The 14,968-nt window shown below is 37.4% G+C and overlaps 1 protein-coding gene across 4 annotated transcripts; it reads right to left on the bottom strand.

Moving 5' to 3' along the window:
* LOC146464786 (DNA-directed primase/polymerase protein-like) lies at positions 1 to 14,882 on the bottom strand. 4 transcript variants are annotated; one of them, XM_085129520.1, is made up of 18 exons: positions 14,636 to 14,868; positions 13,325 to 13,417; positions 12,553 to 12,631; positions 11,837 to 11,928; positions 11,391 to 11,437; positions 11,142 to 11,233; positions 10,874 to 10,947; positions 8,616 to 8,689; positions 8,073 to 8,315; positions 6,978 to 7,049; positions 6,662 to 6,756; positions 6,083 to 6,165; positions 5,801 to 5,895; positions 5,226 to 5,345; positions 4,655 to 4,733; positions 3,464 to 3,546; positions 3,290 to 3,333; positions 1 to 2,601 (listed from the first exon to the last, which is right to left on the bottom strand). In XM_085129520.1, the coding sequence occupies exons 1-18, from the start codon at positions 14,686 to 14,688 to the stop codon at positions 2,017 to 2,019; spliced, it is 2,103 nt and encodes a 700-aa protein (XP_084985646.1). In that variant the 5' UTR covers positions 14,689 to 14,868; the 3' UTR covers positions 1 to 2,016. The 4 variants fall into 4 exon arrangements, with proteins under 4 accessions (XP_084985646.1, XP_084985645.1, XP_084985644.1 ...); XM_085129519.1 differs by having other exon boundaries at positions 2 to 2,601; positions 5,226 to 5,354; positions 6,978 to 7,040; XM_085129518.1 differs by having other exon boundaries at positions 5 to 2,601; positions 5,226 to 5,354; positions 14,636 to 14,882.
* Positions 14,883 to 14,968: the final 86 nt, after the last annotated feature.

Below are 14,968 nucleotides of genomic sequence, written 5' to 3'. Positions count from 1 at the left end.
TTTTTCGTTGTTGTTTTTAATAAAACAATTATTCCACTGGCGCTTTTTGAATATGCGCTGATTACAACCAACTAAACGCGTCATATCTAACATGCACTCACGGGACATTTTATTATGTCACATTTTATCATTTTGTATTTCTTTTGTTTGGCATTAATCGTTAAAATCTAATGAACCAATGCAAGAAAAGACAGCTGATTTGATAATCGTAAAGTTGGCTGTACCTTTGCTATACACGAGCAAGTGCTCCTTGAAAAGTCTCGCATTTCATAAATATTATCAGTATTGTCGCGCGTACATAATTTGACAAGTTTTTTTTCTTGACAAACCTTTCTTGCGTAAAAACTGTGGTTCCAGGATGAGGAAGTTTTTTTGTGAACTTGTTGAAAAACTGGAAAGTCAATTTTTGAAGGCGGAGACTTGTCAAGGCGTGAAAAACTACAAATTTTGTCGTACACATGTGAAAACGAATATTAAGCTTGTCAAATGCACACTTGTCAAAGGAAACTTGCTTGTGTACAAGCAGTCTCAATGAAAGAACTCCAGACAGTTCATTATACAAGAATACCTTAATAGAATTAGACTAGTAGACAGAGATACTTTTTTAACAGTCAATAGTTAAGCAATATACTCAGCAAGATAATTATGAAGTAAAGGTTTTGAATGTCCAATGATTTTTATGCATACACTGAAATCAATACAAGAGCCGTTCCAATCAGTTTTCATCAAAGTTGTGCCATTATGTTCTTGTGTAAATGATTACACGTGAGAGTTTCGAAGAAGAAAGGATCCCACGCAGTCACCAAGGTGAGACGGGAATAAGTTGATGAAATATTTCTCAGGACGTTATGTCAAAGACACATTTACAATCGGCTGATATACCAGTTAAATGTGATGTCCTTAAGCTCACGGCTTGATCTCCCCAAAACAAATGTTACGATACGTAAGTTTTAAGAACATCAGATTTCCAAGGGAAACTATCAGGCCGATAGTGCCGAGACAGAAGGACTTAAAAGTTCGAGACTCTTGTAAGAATTTTACGGACGTTTGTGTGCCCGTCTCCAGCTCAGACAATGGACCGAGACAATTACAAACATCTGAATTTCCTGAATTTATGGAACTACAAACTTGGCCGTTTTACTGATTTTAAGATGCTCTTTTCCGCAATGGCAATGTATTTTCGTTACATCAAAATTAACGCAATAAAAGTTTCAGTATATACAACTCTGAATACCACCTGCGCAATCTAATTGTTACGATCATGAATCTTGATTTGCCATTGTGTTCTTTTTATGCGGCTCGGAGGACTTCTTTATCTTCGAAATAAGTACCAGTAGAAGGTATAATACTAAGGGCGTATCAGTAACCCAAGGTTGGTTTAAGGTGACTCCATACGGTTATTTGGCGCTCGGCGATTGGGTACTAAAATGGCGAGAGCGCGCGCAGTTTTCTAACTGATACGTGAATTTTCATTATGCTGGCGCGAATCAAGGCCAGTTTTAGGCTGAAAACTAAGGCTTTTTTTTATTTTAAAGGGCTGAAAGAACCCGCAGAACATCAAGAAAAATATATATCACTACTAAGCGAACACTGAAGAAATGCTATAGAGCCACCTTAGTTCGAAGATGGCGGAGGGTCAAAAGATGAATGGACGGTCTTTGCGTCAGACTGGCAACATATTTAACACGTTTATTTATCAAATCGTCATTGTTATACAAGACGCGAAGTTTAGTCTTCTAAATGCACTCCATGGAGTAATCGTTCAAAGAAAATACAACCAAGTTTGCGTTAGATAAAAAATATATACAAACTACATGTATGATTGCGTCTTTAAGGAACTTGTTTTCTATTTACTTAAAAAAAATTTTGACAAGTTACAAACTCAAAGCAGTCAGGAATGTACAAATTCATGCAATTTGCTCCGTCAGAAGTATAGAAAAATAAAAAAAATAAAAAGAGACCTTGCGGTTTAAAGGTTTAACCCCACCATTCCTTTACAATTTAGAACTTTAAAATCTACGTTCTATTTTCAACTTCTTCCGCAGCAAATGACAACTCTAAATCACTAACGGGGTCATCAACCAGCCAGACACTAGCGTCTTCATCTGATGTAGAATCTAACTTGTCATCGGATCCCCATGTTTCAAGCAACTGTTTTTCACGTGAAGTACTTTCCAAATCATCAATACTTTCTAAATGATCATCTTTCGTTGCATCATTAGCTTTCCTTTTTCTCAGTGTAGGCCGATTGTTGGCACTCTCCAAACATTCTCTATGGCCATTTGCCTGTAGCGCTTCAAACGTACTGTTTTGACATATTTTCGGAAACTTGGTAGATTGATCAACTCCTTGAGGGACGTCAACTTCCATCAACGCTTCATCTCCCTCCTCGTCGTGCAAATCAAAGTCACCTTGTGTGGCACTTCTTTTACCACCTGTGACGTTAACGTCCTCAGTATTGAAGTTATTTCTATTTGAAGAATGTTGATTTTCAGAGCTGAATTCGCCGTGTGCATGATTCGAACTGAGTTCTTCAAACTCAGCTGTAGCCTTGCACAGGTCTTGATCGTCGTCATCGGATTCAAAAAGATACTCACCAAACTAAAAATAAAATTACATTTCACTGACAGCAAACTTGAAATGAAATGAAATGAACTGCTTAAGTTGCGTAAGTAACTGCGAGGGTCTTTCTTCTGTTTAATCTTTCATCCACGTTTCAAATATATGTTTCATATATTCATATTTATTGAAACGAATTCAAAGCAAATTTCAATATGTGACCAGTTTGCAGTGACGTATAGAAACGCAACTGTGATTCTGCTACAGTCAGTACTTTAAAGCCATCGGAGAAGAAAACATGATCATCGGGTCGTCGTCGTCGTCGTCAGCTTAAGCAACGACGACGGCGACGACAACGACAACGCCACAGAACAATAGGTTTAATGAACAAAAACAATCGCTCTGCACGTGCGTTTTACATTTTAGTACATTTCTTTGCCGTCCTCTGCAAAACGATAACGTGAAATGACCAAATTCTAGGTTTTTTGGAGAACGTGAGCACACGACGGTGAATTAAGTTTTAATTCTCTTTCTTAACTTGACCGCTACTCCTACCAATTTGGTTCCTGGATAGCTATAAGTAGAGAAACGGCGAGCTAATTGGTATAAGTTGAGCGAGTTGAAACAATCGCGAAGTAACACAAATGGACGTTCTCGCTGCCGTTGCCGTCATCGCTGCTTAAGCTCCCTCATGAACAAGTACACAACAACCACAATCAACCTTTATTACCTGAGCATTAAACAATGGATTAATCTCCTCTGGAAGAGATTTTTCTGCAAATAAAGAAATGTTAAAACAGTTTAGCAGTTAACTTCTTCTGAATATCAAGCCTACTTTTTCCCATCGCTTTTTCCCTTCAAGAAAAATTGTCGTGGGGAACACTTCCTCTTGATACGTACATACCAGGAGAGCGATAGTCAATCCTCTTGCACTCAGGGTCATGACACTTCTGGTAATATACACCAAGCCTCAAGTCAACAACAATCCTGAAAAACAAACAACTCCACTAAAGTACATAGAAAAATCAATTCTTCATATTTTTTATTAAACAAAGTCTAAGATCACTTAAGGACGGTGCCTACTTTTGTTGCTGTGCATACGTTCTGCGCATCTCGAGATACACGGGTTTAATTTCCTATGGGTGGTTCCTACTAATACAGGGATATTTTTGCGCGGTTTAAACCTATGCGGAGAAAGCAGAACTTAACAAGTGCTCTTGGTATCCAAAAAGAAAAGGGGTAACCACGCATTTTTCAGAGATAATAAAGCTTCAATTTGGAAAAAAAAAAAGCCATATATTTTTTTGTATTTTAACGCTTTTTAGAATAATTGTTGCTTAATTATCTGTACGTGGTTACCCCCAATCAGTTTTTTTTTTGGATTCCAACAGCCCTTGCTAAGATCTGCTTTTCCCGTATAGTCATAAACCTCTGTATTGGTAGGCACCGTCCTTAAGGCTAAGTGCAAGTTGCACGTGTGCTTTATCGGTTCGATTAGTAGTTTCAATCATATGGGCCAATTTGCACGTTACAACTGATTTGTCGGCCGATTTATTTTTCTGTTGGTATAGCGAGGAGTGCAAATCGGTCTGATTCAAAAACTCTGTAGCGCTGATACAGAATTTTATAAATTGGATCGATTTCCGTTTACTCACTCATTTCCTTTGTCAAATTGGGCCAAATTCACCAGATAATCAGCAGGTGTAAATTAGCTATCTACTTATTGAGCAATTTGTTGCTTGCATGTGTATCTGCATTTACAATTTACTAAGTGAGTAGTTTGGAAATATTGTATCTCTATTTGCACGTGTTAAAAGCGTAGGTAAAAGAAGGCACAAGAGAAACTCCATCCATAATATGTCATTTTAAACTGCTGAATCTACTAAGCAGCGTAAGCAAAAAAGAGACCTAATTGACGAACAAGTTCGTTACAGTCGAACCTCCCGTAAGCGGACACACTCGGGACCAGAAAAAGTGTGTCTGGTTTTAAGAAGTTAAAAATGGAGTGTTTGTATGTAGCTGAGAACATGATCAAGTGTCCGCCGCTTACGAGAGGTGTCTGCCTACGGTCCTTGTCATTAGCTGATATTCTTACATTATGTGGTTGCTCTTGTGGGGCCTTCCAATATTCTCACACCATCGGTTCTTGAGGATGTCATAAGTCAACGATTTCCCTATCAGTTTGGAAAAAAACACCTTTAGGAACAGGATTAAGGAGCTCAAATCCAAAGAGGTTTAAGACTGGGAAAACAATACAGGCGGGCCATAAGCTGTAGTAGTTGTGTGCTGTATCTTTCATTTGAACCCGTTTCCAAATTTAGCAAGCGAAGATTTTCTCTTTGGCTGAAATAAAATCCTGAAAAAGATTGGTCCATGTTTGTTTCTATTCAGAATGAATACGTGAAAGAAATGTGACTCCCATGAGTCTCCTATAGCTCAACGGCAGAGCATCCTAACTAGTAATCGGAAGGTCACAGGTTTGACTGCTGTTGAGAGAACTTGGACTTCTTTTTCCCGAGTATGGTTTCCTCTATCAGAACAAACACTTGTTAGAAAGGACAAGATCAGTGTTCGTTAAGTGGTCTGCACAATCTGAAACCGATTATTACTTCACAACTGAATCTGTATTTTATAACCGCTAACAGTAGTATGGCCTAACAAGATACCTTGAGGAAAGAAGACCCATCTTCTGATCTCACCCTGCACACCTCCCTTGTTGACAACTTGTAAGATGAACACATCAATGTCAGGGTAAGGAGAGTGTTCATAGCCATGCTGGGAAGGCACTTGGCAACCTAACAGAAAATACCAACATGTACATTCTCCTAACTGTTCTCCGTATATTTAATATAGTACTATTTGAGAGAAATTGTTACCACATCGTGACATTATGATGAAGAAGTCTAAATGATAACCTAATAGTTTTAAATGACGTTTTTGTTGGTGTGGTTGTCATGTTCACTTTTAAAAGTTGCTATTTTGACAACCTGAGTGATCATCACCATCACTCCGTCAGAAAGGAAAAACATGAAAAGTTGATCATCAGTTGAAGTCACTGGTCATTATACACCTGATTGGTCACGTAAGTAACAATGCTTGACTCATAGGAGTGACTGATCAGTTGAACAAACTACTCACAATGTCGAGGAAAAGGTTGTTTTTCATCGTGGTAGATACAATAACAATAAAGTGTATACACCTGTACAATCACATGATGGAAAACAAAATAAACACAACATACTTGAATCATCTGCTTCTGAATGGGAAGAGTTTTTTTTAGATTTAATGCAACTTTTACATGTTAGAACGTTTACATCTTTTCCACCAACTTGCATGCTGTGGGATGACAAAATAAAAACAGAAACAGTTTTGAAACACGAGTTATTAAAACGCCGCCTGGAAAACACTTTTCACTTAGCTGGAAATTCCTTTACGTTATTGTACCAAATAGAAACCATAAATGATTAACTGGTTATAGTTTAAACAAAACGTCTGGGATGCATTGGTGTGTTCATGTTCTTACCTGACATTGGAAACCAGTGAATCCAGAAATAACAAATATTCAGGGTCTTTTGAAAAGCTGCCTTTCCTATCCTTTAAACTTGGCTGAAGCAACAGCAAAGTTGTATAAGTGGTAAGACACGTGAGAAACAGTGCAAATATCTTGTTTTTGAATGTATACAGTTACAGAAGGATGACTACATGTTTGGGAGAAAAAGAAACTGTTGCAGAAACGTAAGGAATGAGGCAAGCGTTCCCACTTCTAGTTGCTTCAAGTTCTGCCAAACCTCTTCCAGAGTTCTACCGATTTTTCCTTAATATTTTCAAAAAGAAAACCTCAGCCATGGAAAATTGACAATCTGTCTACAGATTTCTACACTTGCATAACTATATATACAGGTATGTAAGGAACACATGAATGAACCAAGCAGAACCGGCCTGAATTTAGTCAAGTATGGAATTCAACTTCTTCTGACACTTGGAATCCATGTAGTCTGCTTTAAGTTTTGGGGTTTTTTTTCTTTCTTTTTTTTTTTTTTTTTGAGGTTCTTTATTTCATTAATTTCATTTGAACACAGCCTGGTCTCTTCACAAACCATACCTTGAAGGTGTTCTGGTTGGATACAAGAAGATGGGAGTTTTTTCCGATCTTGGTTGACCTGAAAATTCTAAAGTTACGATTCTTTGTGTAGACACCTAAAAGACACAAAGTAAATATTACTAAATTCTTGTCATTAACTTTAATAGCTGGGAAATTAATGAACTCTTGAAATTGAACATTTAAGTGGTAAGGGCTGGCAATGGTCGACACAAGAGGAGAAATAAAATACATCATGTTGATTAGAAGCCGTTAATTATCAGTATTTTACAGATTCAAAGTTTTAAAAACATTAATTTTATAAGTTCAACTAGCATACCTTCGTCACAGAAAGTGCCAAAACCACCCTTTCCATCATTGATAATAAGTTCTTTCAATTCATCTTGGTTAACTACAAATAAAATATAAATTAATGTATCATGAGGAAAATACCAACACATGACAGCAGTCATTTTCAAGCTAAAGATTTTTAAAACTGAAAAGCCATGTCAAAGTTAAAGGAAAAAAAAAAGAAATACATCATAATGTAACTATAATAATTCATGCTACAAAGCTTTAAACAAGGTCCATCTTAGCATGCTGGTAGTGGGCCAAAACAATCATTGTTGCACCTGGAGGGTCAGAAATTTGCATGAAGTGCAACAACCTATACACTTTTGCAAACATTTTGCATAATTTGCAACAATAAAAATGAGATTAATAGTAAACTTTGTTCAAGTGTTAAAGTATTTAGCACAACATTGCTAACTGACGATGCTGTAAATGAGAGAAAGTAACAGTTCAAAAATATAACATAAAAACATCTTGTCGATGCTTGGAAAAAATTTGGAGCCCATTAAAATTAGAGTTAATTTTTAGCAACCTTTTTACAGTGGAACCTCGATTTAACGAAGTTGCTGGGGACCGGCCAAATTTGTTCGTTAAATCGAGGGTTCGTTATATTGAAAACCTCGATATAACGAACTTGAGGGGAAACGACCAAAATGTTCATTATATCGAGATCATAGTTAATGATTGATTTGTAACACAGGTGACGTCTGTCACGGAATTCAATGCTGATGTCGAAATACTACAGTATAGTGCCAATGTCTACGAGATATATTAAGCCGTTGACTGAAAAGTTGCTGTCTCTTTATCATAAGGATAAAAAGGATTTTTTGACTGTAGATCTGTTCAGCGTTAATCTTCTGTCGCCTGTTGACATTGTAATTCGTTATATCGAGGTAGATTTTACGTTTTGGCTTCCGGATTATGTTCGTTATATCGAGGTTCTTTTCCATACATTTTACTGTAACTTTGGCCGGGACATAGAATATCGTTCGTTATATCGAGGACTTCGCTAAATAGAGGTTCGTTAAATCGAGGTTCCACTGTATCAAGTAAGAGTTAAAACACTTCGTTAAGCTACAATTACCTCCTTCAACTTTTCCTTCATTGCTTTCACCATCATCAGGTGATGGCACATCACCCATAGAGGGGGTTGCAGACAATGCTGGCTTTCCTTCACAGTACTGATCATCCTTTTGCATCATGTTATTAGAATTACCATCACAATCCTTAGCAGGCGTGTCTTTTTCTGCAAGTTGCTTGTGAAACATCTCTGTTCCAATTTCAAGCCTTGTTTTTAAAAGTGCACAAATGTGTCGCACAAAGTTTCCTGTGAATGAAACATTTTAAAATAATTTATGATAATCATAAAGCATGATTGTGAGTAAAGGTATTAAAATACATACTGTAAGTAAAAAGACTGAATGTGTCGCTCTAGTCTGACACTTCTTTTAGAGGTTTGACCTCCAAAAAAAAACCCTCTTTCTTCTACTTGTCTTCTTCTTTAGTCTGGACAATTCAGTTACAATAATCACAGGCCAGTATTAATAATACTTTAGCAAATGTCTAAAAGATTGTGTGGCAAACTAAAATCAAGCAACAATCACACACTTTCATGTGCCAACCTTACCTACATTGATGTTATCCTTAAAAACTGCACCAGGCAAGTGAAATATAAGATGTCTTGAAAACTTTGAGGAAGTGCTGAAACCATGCAAACCGACCAACATGTTAGCAATGCTCAAAGGAGCATGGTCAGTGGAAGGATTTGTTATAGCTCAAGTAACTAATGAATTGAAAAGAACTCAAAAAATAATAATTGAAACAGAAAAGCCAGAAAAGACTTCCCAAAGAAGTTAAAGGGAGATGTTAAATGACACTTACCCTATTGTAGTAGTCTTTAATGAAGATAAACACTCTATTGAATATTTACTAAGTCAGGTCAAAAACCAAAAATACACTATGCACGAAGGTTTCCAGCTTCCTGTAGGCAGAAGCTTAATTCTGAATGCAGCAGTTGTCAACATCAAGATGGCGCTCCGACCGGAAAGCATGTATTTTCATGCAACTTGGCCAAAAAATTAAAAGAGATTCAGATTCAGGATCCCACACAAGGTGCGGCATACATGATCCAGTCACAATTGCACAATTCAGAATTGAGGAGCAGGCCTGAGCATAAAACTCATGGATATGACATTCAGTGAGTCACAATGTGTAGTTCCAGAAAATATCCATACCCCCACCACGGAGGGAATTTCACATAGGACCCCCCCACCCCCTAGGATTTTCCATTTTCGAGGTATTTTTTTAACCCCCCCCCCCCCACCCCTTCGGAAATTCCTCTAATACAGAATACACCCCACCCCCCTCTGGAAAAGTTTTATTTCAAAAGAACGCCTCAAAAATCAGTTTGATGTGAACATCTCAGAAATATCAAGAACTGCCTACACGAGGAGAATCGAAGAGCGCGCGCGCTGTTCAATTTCACCGGTAGAGTTTGCCAAAAAGCTCTTGATACTAAAATAATTGTTGTGTCTTATATTTACCTGTGGTCATTGACATCAAACTTTACCATTAGCTTCGCTGAAGATTTTAAATCTAAATTGTTGGAATAAGTCCGGCAATGCAAAAATGTGTTTTCATTTAATTTGCATATGTCCGGGCATAATATGTCATGTTTACGTTCCTATGCAAATGTGTAGGAGATCAAAAGGATTATCGCTTTAGTTCTACTCAATCAATATTTCTTATGGTAATCATTCAGTCTAGTTATTTTAGTCAAAAGTTTTCCTATTGAATCGGAATAGCTTGGACAAAATAAGCATTAGCAGGGAGACACCTTTTAGATGTTCACGTTCTTATGCAAATTTTGTATGAGATCAATAACGCATTAAAAGAATGCCGAATTGGCTCTATTTTGTTGAATTTTGGCATTGAAATTAAGTTAATAGTTTTGGACTTTGAGTTGAAATACTTTGGACAAAATAAGTTTTAACATGGGTCAGATTTGACAAACCAGTTATAATTGACCCCGTGAATTGACCTTTGCCCGTAACTTTACACAGCATACAAAAATAACAAACAAATATTCAATGTTTTATGTAAAATTGGGGCTTTCACTTTATAGCTATACAAAAGTTTCCCTTTTAAACATTGATACAAATTCAATTGTTGCCAGTGAACAATATTTCTCTACGCAAGAAAGTTTCACAAACAACAGTTTTATAATGAATGAGTCACGCAACGCAGACATAGATTTCTTGTCTCACTTGGACTACTTTGCTTACAAAGGCTTTTTGGAGAAGGGAAACATGTTTTTGATGTAACAAGGGTTTCTTTAAAACAGTTAACCATAGTAACGTCTTCAAAAAAGATCTACGAAGTTGCTAAGTTGGTAAGTTACAATTTTGAACACCTATGTCTGACATGAACGTGAAGTTGACCCTCTGGAAACTTATCCAACCATTCACCCCTCCTCCCCTCTGGAATTTCCTAGGCCATTGACCCCCCCACCCCTCTGGAATTTCCAATTCCCTCCCTGGTGGGGGTATGGATATTTCTGGAACCACACAATCACCCTGTGTACTTGCAATGTGGCCAAATATTATCAGCAGGGATACAACTGATTAGAACAGTTCTCACGGATAGCTAAACTACCAGCCAAAAATAAAAGTTGTCAACGTGACACTCTAATACTCAATTGTTTCCCATGTATTCATTTCATGTTTCCAATGCAACATGAAATGGAAAAAAAAAAATGGGTTCATGACCTTAGAAAAGGTATAAGATCCAGTCAAAACTTCTGATAGCTGATTGTGCAGCATGCATGCCTTCACAGTGGCAAAAGGTTTCTGTAAGTTGTCATTTGACAGTTTTTCAGTGACATACCTTGAATCCAAATCTATGATAGACTTTCGGTCACAGTTTAAGCCATATATATCCTTCAGGTGGCAACAAACCCACTAAAAATGAAATCAAAATAGAGAGAAAGGTAGGCGCGCTTTAATTCCAGAGATTCAATTCAAACAGGGAGACTGAAAATGGAATTTAATTAACTGTAAAAAGCAATTTCTACTGACAGGCATCCTATAGAATTAACACTCACATGCAAAAGTGAAGGAATCAAAAGTGTTCAAAGCCAAAATTAATAATGTACCTTGATGAAAATGTCAACCATTTTCATTCCGTTCTTCTCTTGATTAAATTCTGTCTTGAACTCCAAGTCAAAGTACAACCTACAAGCAGCTCCTGACAAAAACAAAAACAAAAACAAAAACAAAACAACCAGTGTATGTTTTTTCCCATTTATTGTAATTTATTTAATACGTTTTGGACGTTGAGGTGACAATAGAAGAAGATTCAAATGAATATACATGTAAAAGATAAATTATGGGGATAAAAGTACCTTCTGGTATAACCTCATAGTAATTTCTGTCTTCAGGAGAACACTCTCTGTTAAATTGGCCATAAAAGAAAAAAACACTGTTTAGTTAATAATCATCAAGGATTTGATGCTACACTGTTATAGCTAAAGCAATAATAACAAAAATTCAAGTCCTTCAAAATACAAAATAGCAATGATCATTTCTTACTCAAATGGAATTTCTGGGAAGGGTAGTGCATTTCTGGGGGTATCCAATTTGGTATTTTGTTAGAACAGTAACTACTATGGAACAGAAATTTTAATGCTTTTCATCCAACCCAAACACCACAACTTTTGGATATAGCTATTTATTTGGGGTTTGGATTTGGAATTGCAATTCCTGGACAAGAATTTCCCATTCTGGAAATGGACAGCCGCTTTTCTGTGGAAAAATAAACCCTTTCTCCTACCCTATAGAAACATCATACCTTGTGTACTTGTACCAAAACTGTGGCAAAGTTGCAACAATGTAGACACGCTTTCCATGGACATCTTTTTCTTTAGCAAACACATGAACATCCTTCCAGTAAAAAATATTTGCAGGAATGTTACCAGTAATAATATCTATTGTAAAATTCTTCATGTAGCTTGTTACATACATGTATATCATAGATCTATAAAAAATTATTTAGATGTAGATGTACAATAGATGTTAACCCTCTACAAGTATATCAAAGTGCTAAAATTTACAAACATATTAAAATGGCACTAGACAGTTCATGCAAAAGGTCTAACACCGACAGATTCAGTCATTTAAAATTGCAGTATCGTAAGCATGTGTGCACGGGACTAAGTGGAGTTTTGGTAGCCTTAATGCACATAGTAGAAAATGGAATTTCACTAAAACAATGTTTTCAAAAAATTGGTATCCATAGGATACCTGTACACCCTTCATCATCATCATCATCATCATCATCATTTATTTGCCTTACTAAAAAAATGAAATCATTCAATTTACAAGTCCCTTCTGGCTTTAATAACCCTTTATGAGTAACATTTATGCAAATTTATGCAGTTTTAGGATAACTAAAAATGTATGCAAGCCTAATATATGTAAATGAAAACTAATGCAAATTTTAAGGTCTCTTTAGATGCTGACCATGCATGGATTCAAGGGTTAAAAATGAGAACAATCACTGCCTACCTCGTGACAAGTTCTAGCAAAATCAAAGGCCATTTGCTGACGTGGAAAGGTTTCAAATACAGGAAAAGGATCATCTATCCTAATTGATGAAATACATGCAGAATTGTCTCAAAATGTTTCAATTACTACATGTATGCAAAGGATGGATGGATGCACCCAGTCTCATTATATATACATTTGAGTCGCTTTTTCTTGATCCCCAAGAAGACTTCTACTTTCAGAAGCTCATTTCCTCTTTAAGCAGTAAGTGGTGAGCAAACCTGATGCTGCGTGAAGCAACCCACATAACTTGAGTTTAGCTATAATAGCCTACAGTCGAACCTCCCATAAGCGACCACCCATAATGTCAAGGATATGTGGTCGCTTACGAGAGGTGGTCGCAAAGGGAGGTTCGACTGTAGTTACAAATTTATAGAAGGATACAACGTGAAATATAATCTTCCTCATCTATAACCCCTAGCCCATAGCTTAAACATGGAAGGCCAACTAATATTACTTCATGTTGGTTTAAATAGAAATGGAAAACTTGAATACAGTTGCAGTACTTTGAAGTTTGAATACCATTCTGAAGACAACTCCACCCCCAGCTCCCTTCTCCCCCTTCCCCCATCCCAATATAAGCCCAAGGACTGCTGTTACTACATAATATTGTTTCAGGGTGTTTTTAATGCTACCAAACCCAACTAATATCAAAACTCTTCCAACAATTCTTCCCTCCCCATCAAAATAAGCCCCACAAAAAATCATCATGACAGTACTTTTCATTACATACCTAAGTTTCCTTGTGGATAAGATTGGTTTTTGTCTGAAGTCACTGGCACATTTTTCCAGTTTTCTCTTCTTTTCTTCCCAGCTTTTGTTGATTCTAATATCATATTAAACTCATCGTTACAAACTTAGACAGCACAAGCTCCGGCAAGTGAACAGATGCGAAATGAATTGGCACAAACATGTGAGCTGTAAGAACCCAGGGGCCCCAGTGAAATGAGGTTGCCACCCCCGCATGTCCCGGCCATGCGGGCACCGCTGACCGGCACTTGCCTTGATTTTAACTTTGCCTAAATTACATTTAGCCACATTTAACCATACACAACGTGAATTGAAATTTAAAACAAGCTATAGTTACAAGTATAACTGTGGGGGTGATGCAGATTAATTAGGGGGGAGGGGGGTTGGGGAGTTGGCTAACCAGACTAGAAATTACAGGGCAGTCATTTGTAGCCAGCACCAGACTAAATTTGGTCAATAATAAGTACTACTGACAGCAAAAAATGGCTAGCTACTTTAGAACTGAAAACAACAGGAAAAGAAGGGGATACTTTTTTCAAGACCATTACTTTCCTTGTGAAGCCAGCTACTCCAAAGCTTAAAGGCCGATTTAAACGGTACAACTTTTGCTTACCACTGTTGCATGTGACTTCTAGAGCACGCGCTGCTCACGTCATGCAAAAAGTCGCACACAACCCGCTTCATTCAACATTGCCTATGCTACGATTGTCAAAAGATTTTGAAACATGTTATACAATCCTACATGTACAACATTTTTGGCGACATACACGACATTCATAAGCGAGTTGTAGGTTTGATTTACTCGAAACAATTCGGGTAGTAGGCCGGTTGTGAGTTTGTCACAAGTGAGAAAGTCGTACTGTGTAAATCAGCCTTAATGACAGCCCTGGCAGTTAACATACTTTGAATCCTTCAAGACACTTGTATGTTCCTGGGAGGGGAAGTAGATGGGCACTTGTAATATACTTGTTGTATTGATAACTTGAACAGGGAGGTCTACGTCATTCCAGCAAACCTTCATCCTAATTGAGACAACTTTCTTTGATATTCCAATATTTCTTAATTTTTAAGGAATATTCGAAAGGGTGGGTTGGGGGTGGGGTGGGGCTATATGAAATTTCCTCCCGTCTGCAGTGCAGTTGTGGTCGGGGTATGGATATTTTTTCTGCAGAACGAGGAATGTGTATATTCTTCGATTTGTACGTTTATACAACAAGTTAATATTATAAACACACATTTTTGTCTCACTCTTCAGTACACTCTTCGTGTTTTTAGACCCAGCTGGATGCTTTACCTCTTTGAAGTGCCCCCATAAAACGACTTGACTTTGGCCTCGCTGTTTGCCATTGCTCCGATGGAGTACTCTCGAACTGGACACAGTTATTCAACCGTTTAATAATACGTTTCAGATCCTTTTTCCTTCTTCATGCCGACGAGTGAAATTGACAAAGGGCACTCGCCGACCGCACTAGTTAGGAAGCAGCAGTTTTTGGAAAGTAGCACCGAAGCCCTCCGAAGCCCACCATGTTTTGACGTTTCGCGCCAAGCTCGAAGAAGCTCGAAACTATTTGTGGGAAACGCGATTGTACCATCCTCGTTCTTGGGACGAGGTCTGTGTGATGGCAAA

Source organism: Pavona decussata, unplaced genomic scaffold (genome assembly GCF_977016875.1).
Source record: "Pavona decussata unplaced genomic scaffold, jaPavDecu1.1 SCAFFOLD_161, whole genome shotgun sequence".
NCBI lineage: Eukaryota > Metazoa > Cnidaria > Anthozoa > Scleractinia > Agariciidae > Pavona > Pavona decussata.
Note: the sequence above shows the minus strand (reverse complement) of the source record. Positions and strands in the feature narration are given on the sequence as shown.

Excerpts from the sequence above, each read along its gene's own strand:
- LOC146464786 (XM_085129518.1), bottom strand. The coding sequence starts at position 14,688 with ATGGCAAACAGCGAGGCCAAAGTCAAGTCGTTTTATGGGGGCACTTCA. Across the intron at positions 11,929-12,552 it reads TTGCTAGAACTTGTCACGAG|GATGTTCATGTGTTTGCTAA; the intron begins GTAGGCAGTGAT and ends TTTTACTGGAAG. Across the intron at positions 11,234-11,390 it reads CTATGAGGTTATACCAGAAG|GAGCTGCTTGTAGGTTGTAC; the intron begins GTACTTTTATCC and ends TGTTTTTGTCAG.